Source organism: Sparus aurata, chromosome 24, assembly GCF_900880675.1.
Source record: "Sparus aurata chromosome 24, fSpaAur1.1, whole genome shotgun sequence".
NCBI lineage: Eukaryota > Metazoa > Chordata > Actinopteri > Spariformes > Sparidae > Sparus > Sparus aurata.
Window position 1 is genome coordinate 2,750,316 of NC_044210.1, and position 26,352 is coordinate 2,776,667.

At 44.5% G+C, this 26,352-nt stretch overlaps 2 protein-coding genes across 2 annotated transcripts; both read left to right on the forward strand.

Moving 5' to 3' along the window:
• Window positions 1–7,763, forward strand: atp1b1b (ATPase Na+/K+ transporting subunit beta 1b). Its single transcript, XM_030409949.1, has 6 exons — window positions 1–255; window positions 3,024–3,152; window positions 4,832–4,987; window positions 5,086–5,270; window positions 5,833–5,916; window positions 6,049–7,763. Exons 1-6 carry the CDS (start codon window positions 165–167, stop codon window positions 6,307–6,309), a joined length of 906 nt encoding a protein of 301 aa, XP_030265809.1. The 5' UTR covers window positions 1–164; the 3' UTR covers window positions 6,310–7,763.
• A 10,832-nt stretch (window positions 7,764–18,595) lies between these two features.
• Window positions 18,596–25,875, forward strand: LOC115576808 (cyclic nucleotide-gated channel cone photoreceptor subunit alpha-like). Its single transcript, XM_030409382.1, has 8 exons — window positions 18,596–18,851; window positions 21,345–21,392; window positions 21,549–21,647; window positions 22,153–22,209; window positions 22,981–23,139; window positions 23,557–23,658; window positions 23,741–23,847; window positions 23,943–25,875. The coding sequence occupies exons 2-8, from the start codon at window positions 21,346–21,348 to the stop codon at window positions 25,298–25,300; spliced, it is 1,929 nt and encodes a 642-aa protein (XP_030265242.1). The 5' UTR covers window positions 18,596–18,851; window position 21,345; the 3' UTR covers window positions 25,301–25,875.
• The last annotated feature ends 477 nt before the right edge of the window (window positions 25,876–26,352 follow it).

Sequence of the window (26,352 nt, forward strand, 5' to 3'; positions counted from 1 at the left end):
CCGAGGATGAACGGTTTATATTGGGGAGCCTTCCAACGCACGGAGCTGGGTTCCTCTGCGACGGGGGCTAGGCACTTGGTGAGGGAGTCCGCCGAGTAGAAAATCGAGTAAAGGAACAACCTTTACGGGACATAAAAAGAAAAAAGAAAAAAAAGAAATCCAAAATGCCTTCCAACAAGGACGATGGCGGGTGGAAGAGTTTTCTGTGGAATTCGGAGAAGGGGGAGGTGATGGGTCGGACCGGAGGCAGCTGGTGTGAGTATCTTCGCGGTTCAGTTGGTGCCCGGCGCGCACTCACGGTAGCCGGAGAGCGCGCAGCCGGCCGCCTCGTGTTTCCACACCGCCACCTGTTTGATTTGACTTTGCAGCATTCAGTGACGAACCCGGCATCTCGATCCGGTGGTTCTCCGTTGAACTGATTAAACACCCGTGTGGCGATGGCTGAAACAAGCGCATGATATGTGTGGATTTGCTCGTTCGAGTAACGGAATCCCAAGTTGTGATTGTACATTCAGAGAGTGTAGACGCTGCGGTGCGCTGCGCTGCGCTGCGGTGCAAAGTGGAGAGGCTAGATAACCATCGGACCCGTGTCTGGTCCACACTGGCTGTTTCGTTGTAGAGAAACGTCAAGTTGTCTAGCAGGTTGGCCAGTCAAAGGGTTAAAAATGCATCATTGTCCAAGGTGAGTCAAGGTGATGGGGGGACCTGCTCGGAAGTGGAGAGAGACAGAGGGGGAGGGTATCGATCTGTGTCGGGTTCCCGGTGATCAGATGTCACTGTAATCTAACGAACAATACGACTGATTAACTTGTTCGACCTTTCTTCTCCTGTTTCCCCCCCGGCAGCGCCAGTGCGCATGTCCTTGTCCCTCCTCTCAATGTCACTCAGCTTCCCGGTCCCGTCCGGACTCTTTAACACCTGCCTTACAAATACTGCTTCAGTGACATGATGTCTGGGAGCTGCAGGGAGCTCCAGCTGAGCGAGGCTGCTGTGCCTCGTGTGACGTTCAGGGGAGCTCAGACATGTCCTTCTGAGGTCATCTGAAAATGCTGATGCATTTGGGAAGTGTGCCATGCGCAGTGCTGTGCTGAAGGTTGGGATGAAAGGACATCCAGGGGTGGGATAGGGGATAGGGATAGGGGACCACCTCTGCAAACAAGTTTGAACTGTGAGATGACAAATATTGTCACTTGTGTCTCCTGTTTTACCGTCAGAGGAATGTCAGGAGTGAGTCACCTGCAGCTGAGATAAGGTGAAATTGATCCCCGTGAATGTGAGGTTTACAGCACCCAGAGGACACGAGCTTTGATGGGACGTCCTTGCATCTAACCAGCTCCAGTGATGTGTCATGTATTAACTGGTCGGTGCCGTCGTGACCTTTTGACATTGCCTCATGCAGCAAAAAAAAAAAAAAAAACCCCACTCGACTGGGTGAATGTATAGCTCGCTGGCCTCAAGGGTTAACTCGAGCCGTGCCATGTTTATTGCTCCACAGTGCAGATTATACGCTCGCAACCTTTGTCACCCGCAGTTCCACAGCATCTTCATGCTGGAAATATTCCCGGGACTTCCTGTAAGGCTGTGAAGACAATGACTGCCACTGTTGGGATTGTTTCTTCATCAATGCTGGCTTTGTCGCTCCTTACATTCAGAGTGGAGACACAAGCTCTGCTGGCATGTCCGCGTCTCAAATGGACACATCCTCTGAGCTGAAGCAGTCTGATGTGAGACGGCTTCATGTCGAGCAGACTGATGTGGAGGACTTTGAGTTTGAACACTGTGTGTGTCTGTGCTGGGGAATTAAATGTAGTTTGCAGTCATTTAATTTGACTCTATGAAGTATTGAACTCCTTTGGAAGTTTTCACATCACTTTTGTCTTCAGACAAATCCATCGCAGCAGCGCCCCTAGTTAACCCGTCTGAAAGTTCCATCTTTGTACCTGTCTCTTTAAGCCCCCCCCCCCCCCTTCCAGAAAGCCAGGTCTGCTCCGATTGGTTATTTCTCTCACGTCTGAGCTATCAGCATTGCCGGTGTTTTTGCAAACTCGGCAGTGCTGAGGGCGGCGACTGTGATTGTGCCGTCAGCCGTCTCAAAGGCCCGACGGCTCGTTTTAAAGGCACAGCTCGTGAATACAGATCACACAAACTCACAGTATGACAGTATTAAAAGAGCAGCTACACCTGCTTTAAAAGCACAACAGATGAGGAGAATCTCACTTCAGTAGAGGCGGCAGTTTCAACGTGAGGGTGCTTTTCATGATGCTAATGCGCCCCCCCCTCCCCTCCCCCCTCCTCTCACCCGCGTCAGAGCTCCTCCCAGTGAGGGTTTCAGATACGAGACAGGACACATTTCCTACAGATGTCTCCTTTGTCCGGACAACACCATATATCAGATTTGATGATCTGCCCACTGCAGTTTTTCCTCCTTTTGTCTCTGCACAGCCACTGGACTAGATTTGGGATCCTCGCTGTAGCTTAATGGCCAAAACTCCTCATTGTCAACACAGCCATCTGAGTGGTCTCCCTCATCGGCTCACCTCACAGACAGTGTTTGCAGACGGTTACTCTGTTAAGTAAATGCAAGTCTGTCCAACAGCCCGGCGGTGTGTCACCGGTCCCACCTTAATTACACACAGGTGATCTCAGACTTTTTATGTGACTTCTGAAAACCACTGACCATGCCAGTGGTGGCTGGACCAAAGGGGGAGGATCGTTGGCAGTTGTGGGAACTCGGTTTATTTTTGTTTACTTTTGATTTGAAAGTGGGGTTTTTTTCCGGTGTAAAAAAGAAAAAGGTGGGAGGAAAAAGCGGTCATAGTTTCAGTTGCGTAATTGTTATCAGTTGCTGCATCGTTTCTCAGTAGTAATGTAACCTGAGTCCTGTAAAGTGAACCTGTTTGTACAGAATGAATACCTCCGTCTGTCACTCTTTGGCCTTTTTCATGTCCGTTTGGAGAACTCATTGCTATGAATATCAGCTGTACAGCTGCACTGACACGTTGCTTTTTCTTTCTCCACTGCAGTCAAAATTATAGTGTTCTATATCATCTTCTACGGGTGCCTGGCGGGGATCTTCATCGGAACCATCCAAGCCTTGCTGCTCACCCTGAGCGCCTACAAGCCCACCTGGCAGGACAGAGTTGCACCCCCTGGTAAGAGGCGACACACACTTCCTGTCTTGTCGGGATGCTAGCACGCAGGTCTGCCTCTCGAGTCTAAAGGTCACACAAACTGTGAGTTTGTGTGATCTGCTCTGAAAGAAAAACCCAGAACAGTCAGCTAAGTAACAGTCAAATAAGTAGAGTGGCAGACGGGGTGACGTCATGCTTAGAAGAGGGTCTTCTTAAATAAAAATGGCTGCTAACCCTTCCTGAATAGGTCCGTGGGATGAGTGTGTGTTGATTTAGATGAGCTGTGACCTCTTGATGGTTACTCAGTGACCGTGTTGACACGACGGGATTGTTTTTCATGACGGTCACCGGTGGAAAACACGTGTGAGACATTGTGGTGAAGAGTATTATTATTATTATTATGTATGACATGGAGTTCAAAACAAGGTCATGTGTGTCTCTGAGGACAAATATAAAAGTCTGCAAGATGCAATTTCTTGGATCTAAATAGATTTGACCCCGCCCTGAAAATGAATTGTAATAAGGCGCAATTAAGTGATTAAGTACAATTTTTAAAGGAACAGTTCACTTAAAAAGAATAGAATTCAGTGAAATGCATTATTCGTTCACCTCCACGTTCGAATGGAAAGTTTTGCAGCCCGCAAAACATTTCTGGAGCTTCGCAGCGAAACGGATGCTAAATAAGTGAAGTGGCTGGGGACTTGTTTTATAGAGAGAAAAAACAACCGGAGGGAAAAATAAAAAACAACCTAAGAATGGCTTGGCAGCTTGTCCACTTAAGTCCCTTGAAGCCCTGAGTGGGGTCAGGCTTACCGAACACTTTAGACTAACTTAAGTCTTTTTATATATTTTATTCTACTGACTGCAGTAGTACAGGTGTTCTGCTGACCCGGGCCACAGGCATCATGGCTGCATATTGTTTTGGAAATGAACTCTTCCTATGCGATCGTATCATAGTCCCAGTGCGGTGCCTACGCTGACAGAAGCCCACCCCTGTGTACACACAGCCGCCTGGTTTTCCATGGAGGAGAAGGCCAGCTGGGCTTTACCAGGCATGAAGACCGAATACCAAGAATACAGTTACCTCAACAACTGTTGAGTGGACAAAATGAGGGCGGGTGGCCTCCAGCTTCTGTCTGACTGCTTGTTTGAGCTCCGCAGTCAGCCCGTAGATGTTAAACAGGAGGTGCACCGAGGTTCATTTGAGGTCATCCAAACACAGTTGTGTTACAGGGAAATCTGCTGTCAATGACCGGATCTGTGGTCAGCTGTCTAGAGTTGACACAGCGTTCTATACGTGCAGCTGATAGATAAAGTTTAAAACGACACACATCAGCAGTTGGAATGCGTGGTGTCGCCGAGCTAAAGGGACCAGTCCGACATTTTAAAGAAGCCACTTATTTGAGTCACGTGAGATCTATCAGTTTCATCAGAGACACCGCAGCTCCGGACCACATTCGGTCTATTCAGCTAATCTTAGCACAAAGACTGAAAGCGGGGAGGAAACAGTATCTGTACCCAGGATGCACGGACATGACACTGATAATTCATCATCTCGTCTAATCTGCAGATGCTGGCGAAAAAAATGTCACAGTAACTCTGAGACAGCTAAGCTCAAATGTCTAGTTTTCTGATATTTTTTTCCTCATATTTAAGATAAACTGTCTATAACGAGCTGGTGGTCCATTGTCCCCCCTCAGGCCTTACACACACCCCAAAATCAGACAAAGCTGAAGTGGCCTTCAACCTCAACGACGTGGAGACCTACGTGCCTTACACCAAGGCCTTGAAGGAGTTCCTGACCAAGTACGACGATGAATTCCAGAGGGACCAGATGAAGTTTGAGGACTGCGGAGGTAGGTTTTACCACCATGTCTCGCTGGAATCTTCCTGCTTTGCTGCAGAAACGATTATATCCCCCCCTCCCTAAAACAACCCTCCCCTCCCCCTGCAGATGAGCCTGGAGAGTACAAGAACCGCGGCGACTTGGAGAGCGACGTGGGCGTCAGGAAGGCCTGCCGCTTCCCCAGGTCCCTGCTGGGACCCTGCTCCGGCATCGAGGACCGCGAGTTTGGCTTCAAGGACGGCAAGCCCTGCTTCATCGTGAAGCTCAACAGGATTGTCAACTTCCGTCCAAAGGTAATTTCAAACGAATACGTTTTTCAGCTGCTCGTTCTTTCAGTGCCCCATTTTTCCACCTGGCATTTTACCTGCTGTCTCTGGTTACATCATCTGGATCGTGACATCGTTTCGCGGATGTCTGCCCGCATTGGGATCAGATCTCAGTCTTCAAGTCGGATCACTGCTGCTAGCTTCCGTAGCCCTCAAGAAACGCTCCAAATAAGTACTGTGCATATTCTATGCACTCTTTTTCGGTGATCTTTTCGGTTTTTGGCTGGAGAGCTCGTTCAGAGTGTGCCCAAACTGTACAGATGTAATTTACAGCTGCTGAGATCTGATCACAGCGAGAGCCAGAGACCTTTCGGCTGCAGTCCAGGCAGTCCAATCGAAATGGGTTCCAAGTGCCTGTACCCCTGTATTCACATGGGCTGTGTACGGAGCCAGATACAGATGGCACATTAGGACCAGGTAGAAGTGGGATCCCTGCATGAAACACTAGTCTGTAGGGAAAAGTAATCTCTAGGATCTGCTGAAGCATTGGGCTCCCGTCCACCTCTTAACTTAACGTCTTCTTGTTTAGCCTCCTGCCTCTAACGAAAGCATCCCCGAAGAGGCTCAACCCAAGGTGCAACCCAACATCATCCCTATCCACTGCACCAACAAGGTACACGCTTTTCTTCTCTTTTTTTTTTGCTGGTTGCTTATTACAATAAACCCGTCCTAGTTCTTTGAAACACGTGTGCTCGTTTTGTCTTCTCATACATTTTCATTGGTTTCCTTCTCTTGCTCCTTCCAGAAAGAGGAGGACGCCGGTAAAATCGGGGAGATCAAGTACTACGGTATCGGCGGCGGCTTCCCCCTGCAGTATTACCCCTACTACGGCAAGCTGCTGCACCCTCAGTACTTGCAGCCGCTGGTGGCGCTACAGTTCACCAACCTGACCCTGAACACTGAATTGCGCATCGAGTGCAAAGTGTACGGCGAGAACATACACTACAGCGAAAAGGACCGCTACCAGGGACGCTTTGACGTCAAGATCCAGGTTAACAGTTTATGACGGAAATCAGGACCATAGCACTTTCCCTGACCGCCCCTCCCCTCTACAACCCCCTCTGTCCTTAACCAAGTACCAATCTGATGTAGGAGATGATAGGTGAGGGGGTTTAGGCTGTAGCGGTTAAGTCAATCACAACTAGTCTTGAAATGAATATATGAGAGAGGAAAAAAAAAAAAAAAACCTGCTAGGGGACCGATGCGTAATCAGTCTGCTTTCATCACTAGCTTCCACACTTCTGTCTAGCATTAGAATGTAATTTAGAGGAAAAGTAGCGATAGGCCTAATAAGATATTTATTCTGCTGTAAATGAGACTTTTCCACAAGCCATGGGACATTTGTTCATTGATGACTGTAAAGTTAAAATTCCATCTCTGACGTGTAGCGAGCTGTGTTTTGTCCCCTCTGCGTATCGCTGCCTCGCGTGGTTTCAGTAGATATTTTTTGGGAGTGTGCAGTAGTCGCAAAAACCCGGTCCTTCCAAAACCTCGCCGTTCCTTTTTTATTTTCTTCTGCGGGCAAGCTTTAGCAGCTCTAGGCACGTGTGTGTCAGACACGAACGCACACTCCTACTTACTTAATGATTTGAAATGAATTCGACATGGTACACTCTTCTGATCTGCGTAAGGAAAAGGCTGCACTCCAGGGAACTTCTTTCCTCTTTTTATTTGTCTTTTTTTTTCCATCTGATCGCGGGAGACTCTTCTTACTTTGCCTTTTTTTTCCTTTATGTGCTTTTTGTTAATCACTTAAACGTGTGAAGGGGTTTTATTACTTGGTTTTCATGCCTTTTACTTTTGATTTTTGCCTTGAATGTAGTAGAGTTGTGTGTCCAGCCTGTTAGACACTGGCCTGCTGTAAGTGCATCGGTGCTAACTGGAGATTTGAAGAAGGAACTTTTTTTTTTTTGTTTTGTTTCTTTTTGCTGGATTCATCGCAGCGTCGTGGTGTAGCTCTCTGAATGTTTTAGCCATTAAACATGGTGGAAGAATTTTATATTTATGCAGTTTGTTTCTTTGCAGAATATTGTAATGTATAAATGCAATACCAAAGTGACGAGTTGAGGAGAGTCTTTATCGGAAGCAATGCAGTACTCGTTTTTAGGATCTCATCATGTTAAGTGCTAAAGTCAATGTCTCGCCTTGCAATCTCTAATAGCTGACTCTTGATTTGGGTTTTAGCCATGACTGTAGTTAGGTATACAATGAACAAATACCAGGCAGTTTAATTCCACGATGACCTGATGTTCATGCATTTAAAAAGAAAAAAAATAAAAGATACGAGTTCTACTAGAGCTCGGTGGCTTTAGATGACACATGATGTTGGCTTTAATATCAGGATCTGGTGTTGATGTGAAACACTCGACTGGATCTTAAACGTTGTTCAACTTTCCATCAGTTCATCCGACTTTGTCATTTAATCGAAGATGGAAGCAAATAAAACCATAATGGACCTTTCTCGTGTGTTTTTGTCTTTTTTATCATGACATTCTGACAAGTCTACGTCCTGACGCACGACATTTGATCATGGCGTATTTATCTGGTGCCTTCCCCAAGTGTACACTGGGCGGAGGATAACAGATTTTCTCAGGCTGCCTTAGAAAGCAAGAATGTCCAACTTTTCTGTTCTAGTTCAGAGTTGTCTGGAACGCAGAGAGAGAATTCCCCCATATTTACTGTGTATCTAAAATGTTCCCATGACATGGGCTGATGCTGCTTTGTGCAAACAATCCCAGAATGCCGTGCTCCACATTTTTTTTTTTTTAAACAGTTACAATAATTAAATTCTAGCTATTATTCACTGTGGCTGACTAACTGGTACTATTCATAAACAAACCCCTTACCACAGTAAAGCCCCTGGTACTGATGAGTCGTGTTTTGATTAGCCAACTAAACATGCGACTAGTGCTGATCAGTCTATATTTGGGTCTTGTATCACATACATCATTAGTATTTGTAATTATATCCAAGTTTGACCAGAAATCATAGACCAACACCCAGATGACTGCAACAAAAAAACACGGAAGAATTAAGGTTGTTTTAAAAGAAAAGGTCATTTATTGTAAACCTGCAATGTATAGATATTGAAAAGCAGCAGATACTGTATGTAACATATTTAAAAAGTTACTTAGCTGAACGAACTGTTTGAACATAAAAACTCAAGTAGCCTTTAATTGAAATCTGCTGTTAATTTAACAAAGAATTAGCAGAGATTTTTTTTAAATGTCAGAAATTATGATATTTGTGTACCAGAAATGTAGATTTGTCTCTTTTCCTCATCTTGTTAACTATCTTATGGCCTCTGAGTTATATCCTGCAACACTATGGTGCCCCCACAGTTAAGAAAAACTAAACTGTCCTTGTAAGCTCATCGCTTTCTTTTTAATTCTGGCCATTTCTTACAAATAACATCTAAAAAGAGGTGAGCGTTTGAAGATACGGCTTAGTGAAACTCCACAGTTGAGTTTCTAATTCTTTTGCGATGAGCTGTGAAAAAACCCCAGAGTGAAACTCTGGTCAACATGGCTGTGTGTCAGACTGTACACACAGTTTTCTCTCGACAGCCCTACATCGACCCAATGACAAGCAGAGACTCATGAAGCAGCACTCATCAAAATGAATACATTTGAATGTACTATAAATACTCCGTACATCTGTTTAACTCCTAGCTGACCCTCTCTTTTGACCTTGGAGATGAATGAATGAATGAATGATTGAATGAACTGTTGTTGGCTTGGGAGGAGGAGTGCAGTGACTGGACGATTTCTGTTACCGTTCAGTCATTCAGCTCTCGGTGTGCAGGGCAGGAGGAGGCTGCTGGATCAGTTGCAGACACATGGCTCTGTAATTACAGGAGGAAGCCACCGTGTAGTAGCTGACAGAGGGATGTTGTTTCAGGCACCACCAGAGAGCAGGTATTAAGTCACCGGGAGCCACGGGGGCCAGCAGAGGCACCCGAGCAGGCCAACAGCAGTAAACTTAGTAAACCAGGTTCTCTCTGTGTTCATCTTTTGTAATGTGAGCCAAATCAATGAGCCAAACGTTTCAAAGTGAGGAAAAACTCCCCCCCAAAAAAACCCTGGTAGCAGGCGGAAGACATGGAGGAAACCTGAGGAAGAGACATGCAATAGATGGCGTGAGGCCAGAACCGGATGTGGCGATTGGACTTTTGGTAGCCAACAATGATCTGTGGGACATACTTAAGGCAGAAGACTTCCCAAACTGTATACATGGAACAAATACTGTGATAATCTGCACATATTTTAGGTGGAACAGGTCGCTGCATGTGTAGATGACGGCTAAAGATCCACATGACTTTAAATTGAACTAATAACATTTAACAACAGTAAATTTAAGACTGTTTTGCCTGTACGTAACACTTACATGTGCCTGTAAGTCTCCAACCATCCATGAATGAAGTAAATGAACGAACCAAAGACGAAGAAGGCGTGGAAATATAAGAGGAGAGATTCAGAGGCGGGTAGGTAGTGTGTGCACAGGGCTCCTGATAACAATAAGTAGGGAAGTCGATCGCGTCATGGCGTCAAGACATGTCGTCTCCACTGCACACCGAGGGACCGACTTCAACCCACCACAACCACCCCTGACCCCCTGGGAACCTGCTGGCTCAGTGTCTTCCATTATGGATAATTCGCCCTCTGCTCACAGAACACGAGGGCATATGATCGATTGATTTCAGAGTTGTTTAGATCAAAAAGCAACAAGTCATGACACATAAGAATCATGACTGACGTATGTTAAACACACATGGTTACACACATTTCAACTATTTCTAAGTTGCCTGAATATATATGTGTGTTGTTTCATGAGATATAACTTAAGTGGCCAGTTCCCTCAGTGATCCTGTGTTCATGTCAGCAGCGGTCGAGAGCAACAAATCACACCGACTCAAGTCCTGTCGATCAGAGGATCCCAACACGGACCAGGCACGTGCCAGAATGTTTCTGGCGGCCTTAGGGGCTTAAACAGTCAAATGTTTTAACTGTCTTACTTGTATTTAATTGTATTTACACTTTTACATAAATAAATTCAAATATATTCTAAATTGCCTTAAAAATGTCAGCGTTGGGATCCCTGGATGCTCCTCCAACCCATACCCTGCTGTAAGATGCGTCCAGGGCTCCAGCTCATCTGCCAACACACATCAAATCACACCTGCAGAGCAAACACAAGCAAACCAGCCCCTTAGCAACAAGCCAGGCCCATCACAGATGTCGCAGGAGTACGCTGAGCAGGAGTTATCCAGTCTCCCACACTGTTGGGTGGCTCCACCTTGCTGAAGACACCACAGCCCCGTGCTGGCAGTAGAAGGTGACTGGAGCAGAGCTGAGAAAACACTGCTACACTAACAGAAGTGGAACGCACTGAAGAAACACAAGTCGTCCACTTCAGGGTATGACAATAAACACTTGTGAGCAGGGTCACAGTCACACCGCATAATCAGACGAGATGGAGGCAGGGAGCAGTGTGACCCCTATCTCCTCCACACACTGTCGACCATCACAAGGTCATCTTTACTGATTACACTTTATCATGTGACATACACACACACACACACTGCTGTCAGGTGGAGGGGCGGGGCTCCTCCGTCTGCAGACAGAGCGGAGGTGTCTGTCATCTCGACTCCGATAGCCCTGTCCCTGTCACACTCTGATATCACGCACATGATTAACTGCAGCTCGCGGGAACACACATTGATATTTACTCTGTTTCTTGCTATTTAATATTTCTTTACCCCGCTGCTATCTGACAACAGATACAGAAGTACCAGCAGACTACAGAGCAGCTTCTTACCTCAGACTGTGAGACTCCTGAACTCATCCTCAACACTCCACCATGAAAATGTATATGTATTTTAGGGAATTACAACAGAAATCTTGTATTAAATGTATCTGGACTCTTGAATATATACAGTGTATATTGTATATCCGCCATGGACCAACCCCTTCACTCGGATTCTTTTTTTTTTCTACCAAATAAAAGATGCCTACCAAAACTATGATTAACATAATCCCAGTGTAGCATTTATATAATCTTCTTAAACCTTTACAGGTCATTTATTTATAACTCTGAGATCCCACTCAGTTCAATTTATGTAAAGCTTTCTCTTCAGTGATGAAATTAAACGCGGCTTCAAATTTGAATAATCATTTTTATCCAATCTGCTCAATAAGTCCTGTGTGTGTCTTCTCTGAGACGCAGAGGTAACATATACAGTACATATAACCTCTGAACATACCCAAACACAAGAGGGCAGCATTGTGATGTGTGTGAAGAGGAGGGAGGCTCAGAATCTCCAGGAGGTCAAGGATTTTCAAACCCATGACAAACTCATTACATTAGGAAAACAAGGTCCCCAGAACACGGTTTAAAGCTAGAAAGGTGGCAGGGTCCGCCAAATATAAACAAAGTAAAACAGTGTGCAGTTGTGTTGTCTTTAAGGTCAGCTTGTTTATTCAGTCATGAAAACAAAGACAGTTTGTTTGTCAGCCAGAAAAAAAATCAGCCAATGAAGATCGTTCTCTTCTGATTTAAAGTCCTTCCCTAAAATTGCATAGTACCCCTTTAACTGACATTTTTTATAAGGTGAAAAGGAACTTGCTTTGGTGAGTTACCATTACGCGAAACAACAAAGACCTCAACATGTCAAATGTCCACAGTATAACATGTGCAACATCCCCACAGGGATGCTATCAGCACCACGAGGTCAAAGCACAGAGCGTCTCCCTCTGTTGAACATGTTGATCACAGGACAAATGTAACGTCACAGCCCGTCCCCGCTCAGCTCCGGCGTTTCCACCCTGTCAGCTGTTTGAGGGCATTGCCCTGGTGATAACTTTTTCATTTTACACACCGATGATGAGCCCTCGAAGGCACCATTAGTTTCATATCTGTGCCGCTGCGTCGTCTCATTTGTGGAGGTGAACTGAGCTGACCCGGGGTGCAGCAGGTGACTGACGCAGTGGAGGATTGAGAGGTGGGGGTCTGCAGGAGCAGGCGTGACACACTGCCCCTGTGGGGACGCAGATGGAGCTGCCACTGAGGCTGTAACGAGTGTAATTGGTGTGTTGGACCGTTGCTAGCTGTCAGCAGCTTGTTAATACATCTGCAGTGCTGGGAATGGATAACACATTGTTGTCGCAGCTTGATCTACCGATATGAGCCAACAGCATTCAGTCCTGATCCTGGGTTTGCACAACAGCTGACTGTTGACTCATTCACAAATAACTAACAGCTAGCATAAATGGACTTGATCTCTTGAATTTTTCTCACCTGTTTGCACATACTGTTGTATTAGAAGACCCAATGTTTTTCTAAGGAGAGCTGCTTTAGGTCGCATGGTTAGCAGCAGTGAGTCATTCCGTGTTCATTCAATGAGCAATGCAACCCGGGAGACGCTGGAGACGACATGCTGAATCCAGAGCAGCTCGGCAATTACAAATGCACACGGGGACAGTGATTATCTGTGGAACACCTCCAGTATTGTGAAATGAGTGCTGGAGCCTGGGGACCTGCTCCAACAGATCTGATCCCTGCAGGAGAGACTCTCTGAGGCTGCAGACGGAGCAGCTCACCTTAATTCATCACATGTGACGAAGCGAATGTGAGAGGTGATCTGTACTTTTCGCTCTACGCTAAACGCACTTTTTACCTCCATGAGCGCTGAGGTATTAAACACGTGTAATACATGACTAGTATGAAGGCAAGCTCTGCATGAGTTGTGTTGTGTGGCAAGACATATTGCATATGCATGGCATATTTTTGAGTCACTTTCTTGGCAGCCGCCTAAAAATCTGCCAAGCAATTTCCTTGACATCTGTCTTGACGTCCTCTGAATATCAAGTGACTGACAAACACCTCCGTGGGGGCTGGATTCTGGGATTAAGCGTCAGCAATTTGAAACCAGAACTTAGGTGAACCACCTTTGTGTCAGTTAGGCTGTAAAGACAACTAGGAGCTAGGAGCAGTTCCTGTGATGGTAATCAAGGCTCTGCTCTCAACTTCCTCCATGTAGAGATTGGCCACTATTGGAGACACCGGTGAGACCATGGCCCAGCCGGACTTCTGTCTGTAGAAACCTCCACTGTAATGGAAGTAGGTGGTCATCAGACAGAGGTCCAGTAAGGCGCTGATGTGGTCTGGGGGAAGTTGGTTCTGCTGGACAGAGTGCTGTCCTGTTGCAGGCGTTTCTTCACCACCTTAAACTGAAAAATGGAGTTGTCTACGATACAGTATTGATTGAGAACCTTTGTTAATATGTCTGACAAAGCTTCTCTCTGTCTTTTGGCCTCAGACTTTGGGATTCACTCAAAATGTCAATAATAGTGTGTACGGTGACACCATTGCCAGTGTTGACGAGAGGAGGTCAGCGCTGTTCTCGTGCAACACATGTCCGAGGATGTCGGGCAGAAGAAAGGTGGAAGACATTAGAAGCTATTTCACCAAACAAAGTGGAAGTCACCTGAGGAAAATAGTCCCCCTCATAGGCTGCCGCTAATGAATGCAAAACATTGTTTACAACCGTTTTGTCTCACTCTTAATGGCGATTGGCGATTCTATCTGCCGAGGGATTTCACCATAGTGATTGTAGCTGTTGTTTACATAACTCCTAGCGCACATGCTAAAGCTAATGCTAACGAGGCACTTGGAGGGCTACATGATGCCATCAGTGAGCTCATGAATAAACACCCGGACCGCTTAGTAGTAGTGGCAGGGGCTTTCAACAACACAAGTCTAAAGGCTGTTTTCCCCAAGTTTAAACAAGTTGTTGACTTCCAAACCAGGGCAGAGAGCATGCTGGACCTGGTGTATACAAACTCCCCAGATGCTTACAAGGCAACGCCATGCCCCCACCTCGGCCGCTCTGATCATCTATCTGTCATGCTGGTGCCTGATTACAAACCACTACTGAAGCGCAGCAGGCCAGTGAAAAAACAAATCAGGACCTGGCCTGAGGGGGCAGAATCAGCACTTCAGGACTGTTTCATGCACACCGACTGGGAGGTTTTTAAGACAGCAGCCTCTCAGGGGGATCAGATAGACATTGACGAGTACGCTGAGGTGGTAACCAGCTACATTGCAAAGTGCACAGACGATGTCACTGTAATTAAGACTTTCACTGCACGTGGCAACCGCAAACCCTGGATGACTACAGGGGTGCGCTCACTGCTGACAGTCCAAGATGCAGCCTTCATTGCAGGAGATATGACTGCTCTCCGCTCAGCCAGGTCTGCGCTCTCAAAGGGAATCAAGGCTGCGAAAGGCACCTTTGCAGAGAAAAACCAGGGACACTTCTGCGACATAGGAAACACCAGGTAGATGGTGCAGGGAGTCCAAGCTCTGACTGATTACAAGTCCAGGCAGGAGGTCAGCGACGATGATGCTTCTCTTCCAGACAGGCTCAACAACTTCTTTGCACACTTTGAAGCACCAAACTCGACAACCAGAGGGAGGGCAGGTCCTTCTCCACCATCTATCGGGCCAGCCTTCACCATCAACACAGCTGACACACGCAGGACCTTAACCAGGGTCAATCCACGGAGAGCGGGAGGCCCAGATAACATGTGTGCTCAGAACCTGTGCTGGTGAGCTAGCAGATGTCCTGAATGACATCTTCAACATCTCCCTCAGTCAGGCCATCATCCCCAGATGCTTCAAAACATCCACTATAATACAAGTAGCAAAGAAATCCGTTGTATCCCTTCTGAACGACTACCGCCCTGTCGCACTGACACCAATTGTTTTGAGCGGCTTGTCAAACCACACATCACAACCAGCCTCTCTGCATCACATGACCCATATCAGTTTGCTTATCGTCCCAACCGCTCCACAGAGGATGCAATATCCACCACATTGCACTCAGTCATCACTCATCTGGACCAGAAAGACACCTACACCAGAATCCTCAGCATTTTATACCATCATCCCCCAGAGACTAATGGAGAAACTCTTCCTAATCGGCCTGAACACCGCCACATGTCTCTGGATCCGGGACTTTCTGACGGAGAGACCTCAGTCTGTCCGTGTCGGAAATAACACTTCCAACTCCATCCCGCTGAGCACAGGATCTCCTCAGGGCTGTGTAACCAGTCCATTGTTGTTTACACTGCTAACACATGACTGTGCATCCAGACACGAGGGGAACCAGATCATCAAGTTCGCCGATGACACCGCAGTGGCGGGACTAATTCATAGAAATGAGGAATCAATGTACAGAGAAGAAGTTAAACACCTAGAGGGTTGGTGCAGAGAAAAAAATCCTGTGCTCAATGTGGACAAAACAAAGGAGATGATCATAGACTTCCAGAGGTCACAGCCCGAGCACGCTCCTCTCAGCATCAGTGGCCGCACAGTGGAGACAGTGGAGAACATCAAGTTCCTCGGAGTGCAGATCTCGCAGGACCTAAGCTGGAATAGAAACACCTCATGGATCAGAGATTGTATTTCCTGAGGAAGCTGAAACAAGCCTCTCTCCCCATCAGCATCCTCAGGACTTTCTACAGTGGTGTGGTGGAGAGCGTTCTGACATATTGTATCTCAACGTGGTGCTCCAGCTGCAGTATGTCGAACAAAAAAGCCCTGCAGAGAATAGTTAGAGGAGCTGAGAGGGTCATCAGAGTTTCCTTCCCCTTTGTCCAAGAACTCTTCCTAAGCCTCTGCAGGAGCAGAGCACTGAACATCACCCTCTCCACACATTCTTTGAACTGCTCCCATCAGGAAAACAGTTCCGGAGTCATAAAGGCCGAACTAACAGACTTATTAACAGCTTCCTTCCACAAGCTGTAAGATTGATGAACTGCTGATCTGGAGCATGTGCACTGATGCACTTCACAAGCCACAGTCATAGTTTTATTTTTAAATGGTTATATTTATATATTGTGTGTTATTTATTATCTTCTGTTATTGATCCTGGACAAACGTAATCTCATTTTTGTTGTGCTGCTTTGTTGGTACAACAAAATGACAATAAAGCTTTGATTGATTTATTGATTGATTGATTTGATTGATCAGGTGACAGAGGAACCCCGGCCAGGTTGTAGCTCATATAGGGAAGACTCGGCGCTACAGGTCAATTTGACATGATGCTATACTAAATGTTTTACTGCATATGTTTGACTGCTTATGTACAGTAAGTAATGCATCGCACACAGTTAATGTCAGGCTGGCGTCACGTGTTATTTCATTAGGGTGCTGCAGCAGTCTTGCCTGGATGTAGGCCTAGTTCGGGGAGAGGCCAGGTGGAGTTACAGGTGAGACCTCAACATAGGCTGTAACACTGTAATGGAATTCAAATGTGCATTTGTTTTTACACAAAATATAAAATGTGTAATTATGAACTTTATAAATGTGATGTGGCCTGCCTGCATATTTTCACATGCAGTCATGGAGAGTGGTTCATTATATAATGTGGTCTGTTTCTAAGGAAACTGGTCCAGCTGTAGACAGCTGTTGTTAATCTATGTATAATGCAAAGTTTAATGCAGTGGTTTGCACTTTAATGTAATGTAATGCACTATGACTGAGGTAAAGTTCAGACATGTTATTACCCAGCCTCCTCGTCTGTCATTAGTGTCATTACACTGCTTAACAACGTATACAATGTTCCTCCCCTGGCGGCGGCACATGGTGGTGGTGGTGGGTGACTGGCTATGTCCTCACCAATGTCAAAATCAAACCTACACCCTTGGTGATGACTGGGCAGTAACAGATTTCCCACATTACCAGGTGTTCGTGTGAATTGTGATCCATCACTTCTCCTCCTGTCTACTCACCAAGAAGCATCAACAGATTAACTCTAATCTCATTTACAGCAGCTAATCTGACTCTGCTGGGCAGCTGCACTCCAACCTCACCGGGGAACTCGGAGCACCGGGGTAGTGTTGTTGTTTATATCGCTAGCTTCAGTCCAGGACAGGCCACCCGGGCTAGGTGGTTAGCATGTTAACTTCAGTCAATATCTATGCAACACAATACATAGATGTCATAATGTCAAACCTGTGTGTGTAGTGCAGCAGGCCACATTTGTCCGAAGGGAAGAAAACATATCAACAGACATGAATAATAATGTTTCCAACATTGTAAATCTGTGTAAATTAGAACATCTACAACATTTCCTTTTGAAGAAGTTTATGGAGAAAGATTGCGTGTAGAATAACTTTCAAGACATCTCTAAAAATGATGTAGTATATTGAAATATACATCTTAAAGTTGTTTTATGGTTGATTTTTAAGATTTATTCTGTTTAAAATCTTCCAAACATATTTTCTGAACTAAGCTGAACAATCAGTATGACCAGAATAAATAATAAAAAGATCATAAGAATCTGTATTTTTACATCGAACTATATGCATATAATGCAGTGTGTGCTCAGTGACAGCAGGTATATTTGATCTATAGGCAAGAAACCCATAAAACCAACCAAAAAAAACATCAACAGAGCTGAGGAAGAAGAGCATAGGACCAGCTGATGAGCCATGTTTGTACCTTTATTGAAGCGACCACTCTCACTTTCACAGTAGTGAGGATTCTCTGAGCTCCCAGCTGTCACAACGCCGAGCTCAGAGTCCAGGTGGCTGATGGGAGCAGGGGGAAGCGGCGCTGAGATTAGCTAAGGCTGCTTGGGGGATTGTCCTGCTCCTCTCTTAGGTGGAGGTGGAGTCTGATGTCTCACTTTAGCTATCCACACACTAAGAGGATTAGCTCAGACTGGAAGAGAAATAAATATAGAGGTGGCTCGGACCCCAATCAGTCCTGTTTATCTGCCAAGTTATAACTAAACATAACTTATAACACAATGGAAACGATATTTCACAACGCAGGAACAAAACATGCTCATAAAATAATACCTTCAGCCAAAAATGGAAACTCTGTCACTGTCTAGTCACCATCAAGTCGATGGGAAGTCGGATGAAGTTCCGTAGTCCACAAAACATTTCTTAGGCTTCACAACAAAACTGCTCTGCAACATTCTCCTCAACAACTAAATCGCTGGAGACTTGTTATATAACAAATGTTGGGCTAAAATGGGCATAATCCAAGACCCCTGAAGCCCCTGGGTCCCAGAATGATTTGGAAGTACAATCAATTCCACTGAATCCTACACGCTGGATGTTCAAATCATGTCATGTCATGGCATTGATATACTGTGTCACCAAGTGTGCCCACTCATGCTGGCTGATTTTCAGGTAGACAATGATTATATCATCCCTCCTCCTTCACCTCCACCTCCACCTCCTCCCCCTCCCTTATCCTCCGTTGGGAGGTGGTGCAGAGTGGATGAGCAGAAAGAAGATCCCATCCGCAGAAAAGCATGAGTGTACTTTGCTCCTGTGACTTGTGTTAGAGGGCAGAATTGAAATCTTCCACAGCAGGATCTTTATATCTGGACATGTGTCGTCGGCTCTGCTGCCCATCTCGTGTTTGATGTGACTGAGGAAGGAACGTACGAGGTGAAAGATGGGATTCATTCAGAGCTCACCCTGACCTATCGTCACTAAACTGCGTATCATCATCACTAAGATCCAGGTAAACTAAGTTCACACTGTAGATAGTCGTAGATACAGATTGTATGAAAAGAATACTCTGAAGTCCCGAGCTTAACAAGTCACACCGGGTTGAAAAATCTAATTTTAGCCGGTGTAATCTGGGAGAGGATTTGAGTTAACAGTGCTAAAGAAGAAACGTGCTGAGCTAATGGGACTACACTCAAACAGAAGCTGTTTTACTGTCTGTATATATATAAAAAAAACAATGCTGAATCTTCCTTTGCTCAGCTCAAAAACTACCAGGTTTGGGTTTTGTAAAGATGAAGTCTTGTCTTAAAATACCTGATTTGGTCACCACAAACACACAGCTCGTAGAAGTGTCCAGTACAGTCATGCTAACAACTGTTGATCTCAAAAACTCCCAGCCTTGTCGCCTGCCACTCCACTCCACGGACCCTCTTCCACCTCGTGATTTAGGGTCAGGTCATAAACGTGTAATGTGAACTTGACGACATGTAATGCTGAAATGTCACAATGGTATGAATGGGATGTTCAAGTGCCAGCGTATCAGTATTTTACCTGTTGAGTGGCTGGTTGGTTATGGTAACCACATGCAATACAACACACTCATGTTTACATTCTGCAATTAAAAATTTACCAATAATTATCAAGTTTTGTAACGGGCATTAAATGGGACTTCTTTTGAAAGTAAATAACGTCTTGAAAATGTTCCCTCAACTTTGACTGCTGCTCATCCTATTACCTTACAAACGGCTGACTAACACTTACAATGTGTCGGCCCTGTCTGGGGAATTGGCATGCTTTTGGGGCTAGCCCTAATAAACACATTCCCAGCTGGACTGAGGCCCAGCTATCATTATTTGAAGTCCTAATTGATTTAAACACATTGGAGTAGCTTGTCTTGGCCATGGTTGTCATGGCTGTGATGGCAGCAGACCTCACAAAGCAGCCCTTTTCCTTTTGCTAGGATTTAGCCATCTTGATGCCAGGGCTCACCTCCCCACATGCAACCACGTTTCCCAAGTTGGGTTATCTTACCTTGTGAACGAAGCGTCTGTACAACAGTGGATACTTTTTTTTTGCGTCACAACCCCTGCTAAATGAATCGTGTCACAGTCTTAATTCGAGCCACGCGATAAAATTGTGTTATCCCCTGTTCAAGCTCAAACTGGGCTTCTTTGGCTTCAAAGTGCCACTGAGCAGCTTTCATAGGAATAAACAGGGCTCTGCCTCCAACACTGTGTCCAGATTTCATGAAACATGCTTGGTTATAGACAATTGTGATTGGTTTGAAGAAGTGCAGACAAGCCAGAGCATTTTTTCACTATGAATATCAGAAACAAGGGGAGTTGCAAGGCACACCACAGTGTTTATGTGTTTTAGGTGACTAACAAGAAAAACAGGGTTATTTATGGTTATATCTGATATATATAACACCAATACATGGTGGATTCAAAGTTAACTAAACTTTAGTTAATTGGTATTTCACTATATCGATGAAATGCTTTATAAACAATTTATCAGGCTATTGATTAAGTGACAACTGATGTTTGTTATACTTGGCTATGGCTATGGCCAATATAAAGTTAAAACTGTTGCACTTTATACAAACTTTCAAAATTGCTTAAGAAATGGTTTAAAACGCATTTCATTGTTTGTGTCTCAGTTGAACTTGTGTTCATTTGTCATAATTTGAATAAACACAACTTCATTATGAAGGTGCATCATAGGAGCATGATACCTAGGAGAGTGAACTATTAAGGCTCTAAAACTACACTTTGAGACAAGGTTCCTCTACATGACATGGCCAAGACATGATCTAATATTGCCAGACGCACATTAGCTAAGTGATGCAGTCATAGATTTATAAGAAGAACTGGATTCTGAAGGGACAGATAACGCCTATTATGTCCAATGACAAGTGCTTGCCTGGTGTATACACCAAACAGCTATATAGGTTTACTTCCTGGTTTAGCAGCCCACTGAATGTGCACTGTAGTGTTTCTCCTGCTGGCCCTGCACACAAGTTTATTTTTTTGGCCCTGAGGAAAGTCATAAAAATTTAGGCCAGGAATAAAAAATGAATAAATGAAACAGTCAAAATTAACCTCTGTTTGCACTTCATGTTTTTATGGACGTGTCTTTTATATTGGTGCTGTAAGGTTCAAGGTTAATTGATTAATTAATTTATTACAACTCTGTTAACTCCGCTGTTAACATGGGCACTAAAGGGGAGTTTATGGCACACCCAATGACACGAGCAATTTCACAACAGCCATCGCGTTCTCTTTTGAAATCTATAATTGTCAAAATGCTTATACCACGGAGGAAAAGAGAAAATCACTAGAAACAAATGAAAATAATAAACCAGGTAAAATCTGTTGAAAAATGTTGATGTCAACCACAGACTAAGGCCTTCTCGTTTGCATTAGTCAAGAAACATGGACTCATGCTTAACACCTGTGCCTTTTTTGTGACTGTGAGCTCATTCTGTCCTTCTTCATACCTCCAGGATGATGGAGAGCGAGACATCTACCGTAGGAACAGGACGGCTGTCCAGGTGAGCCTCACTAATGACTCTGTGCTTGCACTTCAATGTAGAGCCAAAAGGGTGTACTTTTATTGAAACAAATCCCCTGTGCATGATCTACTGGTGTTATCGTGTCCACCTTATCTGCTGATAAACAAATACGGTCATTTTGATGTCTGTTCCAAGGTTGTCACACATGATGCACCTTGGAAGGAGCAGTGTCGGCCCTTCAGAGTCCGGCCTCAGCGGCCAGAACACAGAGGAGAACATGAGGAGCGGGAGCAGGTGAGCCCAACACCCATCAACCACGTCTCACACCTTGGAGGACCACACTGGTGGTGGACAGTGGGTGTCAGAAGGTTAAAGAGGCACTCAGATGTTCTGGGAAATGGGTTTGTTTAAAGGAAAACCCAAACTGGCAAAAGACAGAGATATTAAAACTTCCCAGAAATGTATTTACTGAGTTGTTAAACATGTGTACTAGAAGCAGTTGGAACTACTAGCATTAGGAAGACCCAAACAAGTGGACACTGTCAGATAGTCTCTCCTGGAAGACACTCACAGTGTTTCACACAGCTGCTCGCATAAAGATTGGCAGACGTAGTTGAAACCCTGGCTCCTTTCTCAGCTTTCACAGTTGAACGTCCACTGTTTGCAGTGGGTGTCAATGTCTGATCGTCAGTATCAGAAGGTTGCAGAAGTTGTCTGCTGTTGACTCCTATCCTGCAATTGAGTTCATATATGTCGTGGTCACAGATAAATTTTTTAAAATTCATTTGTTCCTTTCCAGTGATGGTCGGGGGCCGCTGGCTGCACAGAACATGAACAACTCTAACAACAATGACGGGTAAGATGAAATACGGATGTCCTTAAACCCACTACGAAACACTATACACTACTTTTAGACACAAAAGAGAATGCAGACGACGATGTATGCCAGATATAAATGTATGACAGATCTCTTGGCATCACTTAATATCCACATTCAATATCTCAAATATTTTTGAAATATTTTTTTATGGGCCAAAAGATTTCGTTAGTTGTAAGCTTTGACCTCATAGTGGTGTCAGAGTGACGGTCACGGGATCACCAGTGCTGTTACGCAACACACAGTGTATCAGCAGCAAGTTTTCAGGTATTCTGTTGAGTGGCATTCAAATAGTCCAATGGGTCAGTGAAGGAGCTCAGCCTGCTCTGCTTTGATTGTGACAGTTCCTGGAGTACAGTGAACACAACACCGCGTGCCTCATTTATAAATCTAAGAAGATTTTTTGTTATACATGAGTCCAACCTCACTGAGTCAGCCATCAGTGAGGACGTACGCCCCTGACCACCAAGAAGAGGGAAGTCCACATTCATATTCATAATGTTCATGTTAAAAACAGGCATGACGTGAAAAAACTGATCACATAGGTGATAGCAGTTAAAGTCAGCGATGATGCAGTGCTCAGTGCTCTTGGGCTGCTCCTCATTTCAACACCTGCAATGTACATGTGGTACTGCAGTAACCTGACTGTACGGTCTCACGGCGCCCCCCTCGGGCCCTGTGATACTACTGCATGACATCAAGTCGAAATAATGTCTACCTCAACTGCCTCTTGTTTCTGGATATTCACAGCAAAAAAGATGACAAGAAGGATGATAAGAAAGACGACAAAAAGGACGACAAGAAGGATGACAAGAAAGACGACAAGAAAGACGTCAAAAAGGACGAGAAGAAGGATGACAAGAAAGATGACAAGAAGGATGATAAAAAAGATGCTAAAAAAGAAGAGCCGTGAGTGCCACTGTATTCTCAAATGGAAATGTTCTAGACTCTACACACCAGATATATTCAGGAATAAAATTCTGAAGTTGAACTTGAATGATCATGTTTAGACATATTTCTATGTACCTAGTGTGATCAAGTTAAAGAATGATCACCCTAATCTATCCAATTGTGCAAAAATCACATTTTCATGACAACTGACTCTAACCTTTGCCCAGAGTGAATCTTTTCTAAACTGGATCATATTAGACAGAAGTGTTCAGGACAAACAGGACAGGACATACTGAAGGTTGACATTCTTTAACACTAATACACATGTAATACTTGAATCTCAGAACTGCTACCAACAACCTTTGACAGTGCTGTATTTTTCTGGGTATGAACATGCTTGTTAACAAAAAAAAAACCCTTCCCTTTCTCATTCAGAAAAGAGGTGTGGATCATGGACCCCAACACGGACACATACTATTACTGGCTGTGCACGATAGCAATCCCAGTATTCTACAACCTGATGTTGCTGCCAGCCAGGTCTGAATTTATGGCATTTTGTATTTCCCTCTTTACCTTACCGTTGTTTCGGGGTCATTATCATGGTTTTGCTTCCCTCTAGGGCTTGTTTTAATGAACTGCAGTCTACGAATACAACACTGTGGATAGTTTTGGACTACCTATCAGATTTCTTCTTCTATCTTGACACCTTTGTGAGAGCGAGGACAGGTCAGTGTCACAAAATGTGCTTAATGTGTGCAGTTTATGACTACAGGGAACTTTGTGTATGTGATAATGCCAATCTTATTCTAATGTGTCAACAGGTTTCCTGGAGCAAGGGCTGCTTGTAAAGGATGAAAAGGTGCTGAAAGAAAAGTACATAAAGACACGGCAGTTTAAATTAGACGTCCTGTCGATATTTCCAACTGACATCATATTCTTCCACATTGGAATCAACAACCCAGAGTGGAGGTTCAACCGTCTCTTTAGGTTAGGCCGACTCTTTGAGTTCTTTGACCGGACTGAAACGCGAACCAATTTCCCCAACATCTTCCGAATTGCTAATCTTGTACTTTACATCATCATCATTATCCACTGGAACGGTTGCCTCTACTTTGCCATCTCCAAAGTGCTCGGCTTTGGCTCAGACACATGGGTTTATCCATCCGGGAAGAATCCAGAATATGATCGCCTGGCCAGGCAGTACATCTACTGCTTTTACTGGTCCACCCTTACCCTGACCACTATTGGTGAGACACCACCCCCAGTCCGGGACATTGAATACTTTTTTGTGGTCGCTGACTTCCTCACTGGGGTTCTAATCTTTGCTACAATTGTTGGCAATGTCGGTGCCATGATTTCCAACATGAATGCTGGACGTGTAGAGTTCCAGGCTAAGATTGACTCTATCAAGCAGTACATGCAATTTCGAAAGGTCACTAAAGACCTGGAGGCAAGGGTAGTGAAGTGGTTCGACTACCTGTGGACAGAGGAGAAAACCTGCGATGAGAAGCTGGTGCTGAAGAACCTACCTGACAAACTAAAGGCTGAGATAGCCATCAACGTACATTTAGAGACCCTAAGAAAAGTCCGCATCTTTCAAGATTGTGAAGCAGGTTTGCTTATTGAGTTAGTCCTAAAGCTTCAGCCTCAAGTTTTCAGTCCTGGCGACTATATCTGTAAGAAGGGAGACATTGGCAGGGAAATGTATATCATTAAAGAAGGAAAGCTGGCTGTCGTAGCAGATGATGGAGTTACCCAGTTCGTGGTCCTCAGTGATGGGGCATACTTTGGAGAAATCAGCATCCTCGGTATCAAGGGCAGTAAGGCAGGAAACAGAAGAACAGCCAACATCCGAAGTGTGGGCTACTCTGATCTTTTTGCCCTATCCAAAGACGATCTGATGGAGGCGCTCTTTGAGTACCCTGATGCTAAAGTTGCACTGGAGGAGAAGGGAAAGGCCATCCTGATGAAAGATAATCTCATAGATGAGTCGCTGGTCGCTGCGGTTGACGCCAAAGACTTGGAGAATAAGGTCGACCAGGTTGAAGCCAGTTTGGAAATCATGTCAGCCAAATTTCGAAAGATGGCAGCCCAGTATGAATCATCTCAGCGTAAACTCAAGCAACGGCTTAGTAACATGTCGAATGAGGTCCGAACCCTCAAGTTCGACAATGAGTAGAGCCTAGCTAATGCCAGGCTTGGGGACTTCTCCACTTCAAGACATTTGTTCTGAGGTCATCCAACGATACTGTAGGACTCATCGTACACACAAAATGGCTTATGTCTAGCTGATGGACAGTGGCTTTTACAATTCATCTTGTATTGATATAACAGCTGCTTTTTTGTGTGATGCCAATTGAGAAATGTGTCCTAACTCTTTCTATTTCAAAAAGAATCTGCAAAATGATCTTTAATATCACGACCAATTTCCCTAGATCTTCTAAAAATGTAAAATACATTCTTCTCCTCGCACTAACCCAACAATAAAAATGTGCATGTACGTGATAAAATGTATGACACTTTTTCATTTTAATTTCTGATATTTGTAGCGTGATTTTTCAAGCAACACTATTACCAGAAGCTGTGTTCCCCAGGTTTGTTTTTCCAAGACCTGTTTGAAATAAACAGATTTGAAGAGACCGTAATCACAAAATAAGCTTTATGCAGCTCTGCAATTCTTCTGCTGATGATAGAAAATGTTCTGTTGTATTTTTCTTTTTCAAATGTTCATAATAAAAGTTGCGTGAGTCTCAAGACCCCCTTTTTCTGTTTCCATCTATGAAGCAGACACAGATTAAAAGTCAGTCAGGAAGTTTAGGAAGTAAACGTATGTAGTGAAAGGTAGTCACATGTTTCGTTTGATATGGTGTGTAGCAGGTAAGTTTGTTCAATTGCTTGAAAAATGTGCAGAATTAAGCATGAGGACTACCTTCCATTTACTTTATATTCAGCTGTAGTCTTTAACACGTGCACAGGGCCCAACTTATTCGCGTGTCGATATACTTAGCCACCTTGGTCAGTGACTAACCTGGATCCACTATCGGGTATATTCCAGTGTATTTCCATTCAGTAGCATAAAAGTAGTTTTTTAGCAATGTCTGCGTGGGTACAAGTATTAGATATCCCTCAAAGATGAATCCTAATGACCAGTAAGCGCCTGACTTTTCATCTAGTCAGTTTTCCCCTAACCAGGGTTAATATTCTAACATATTTTCGATGGATTGACACACA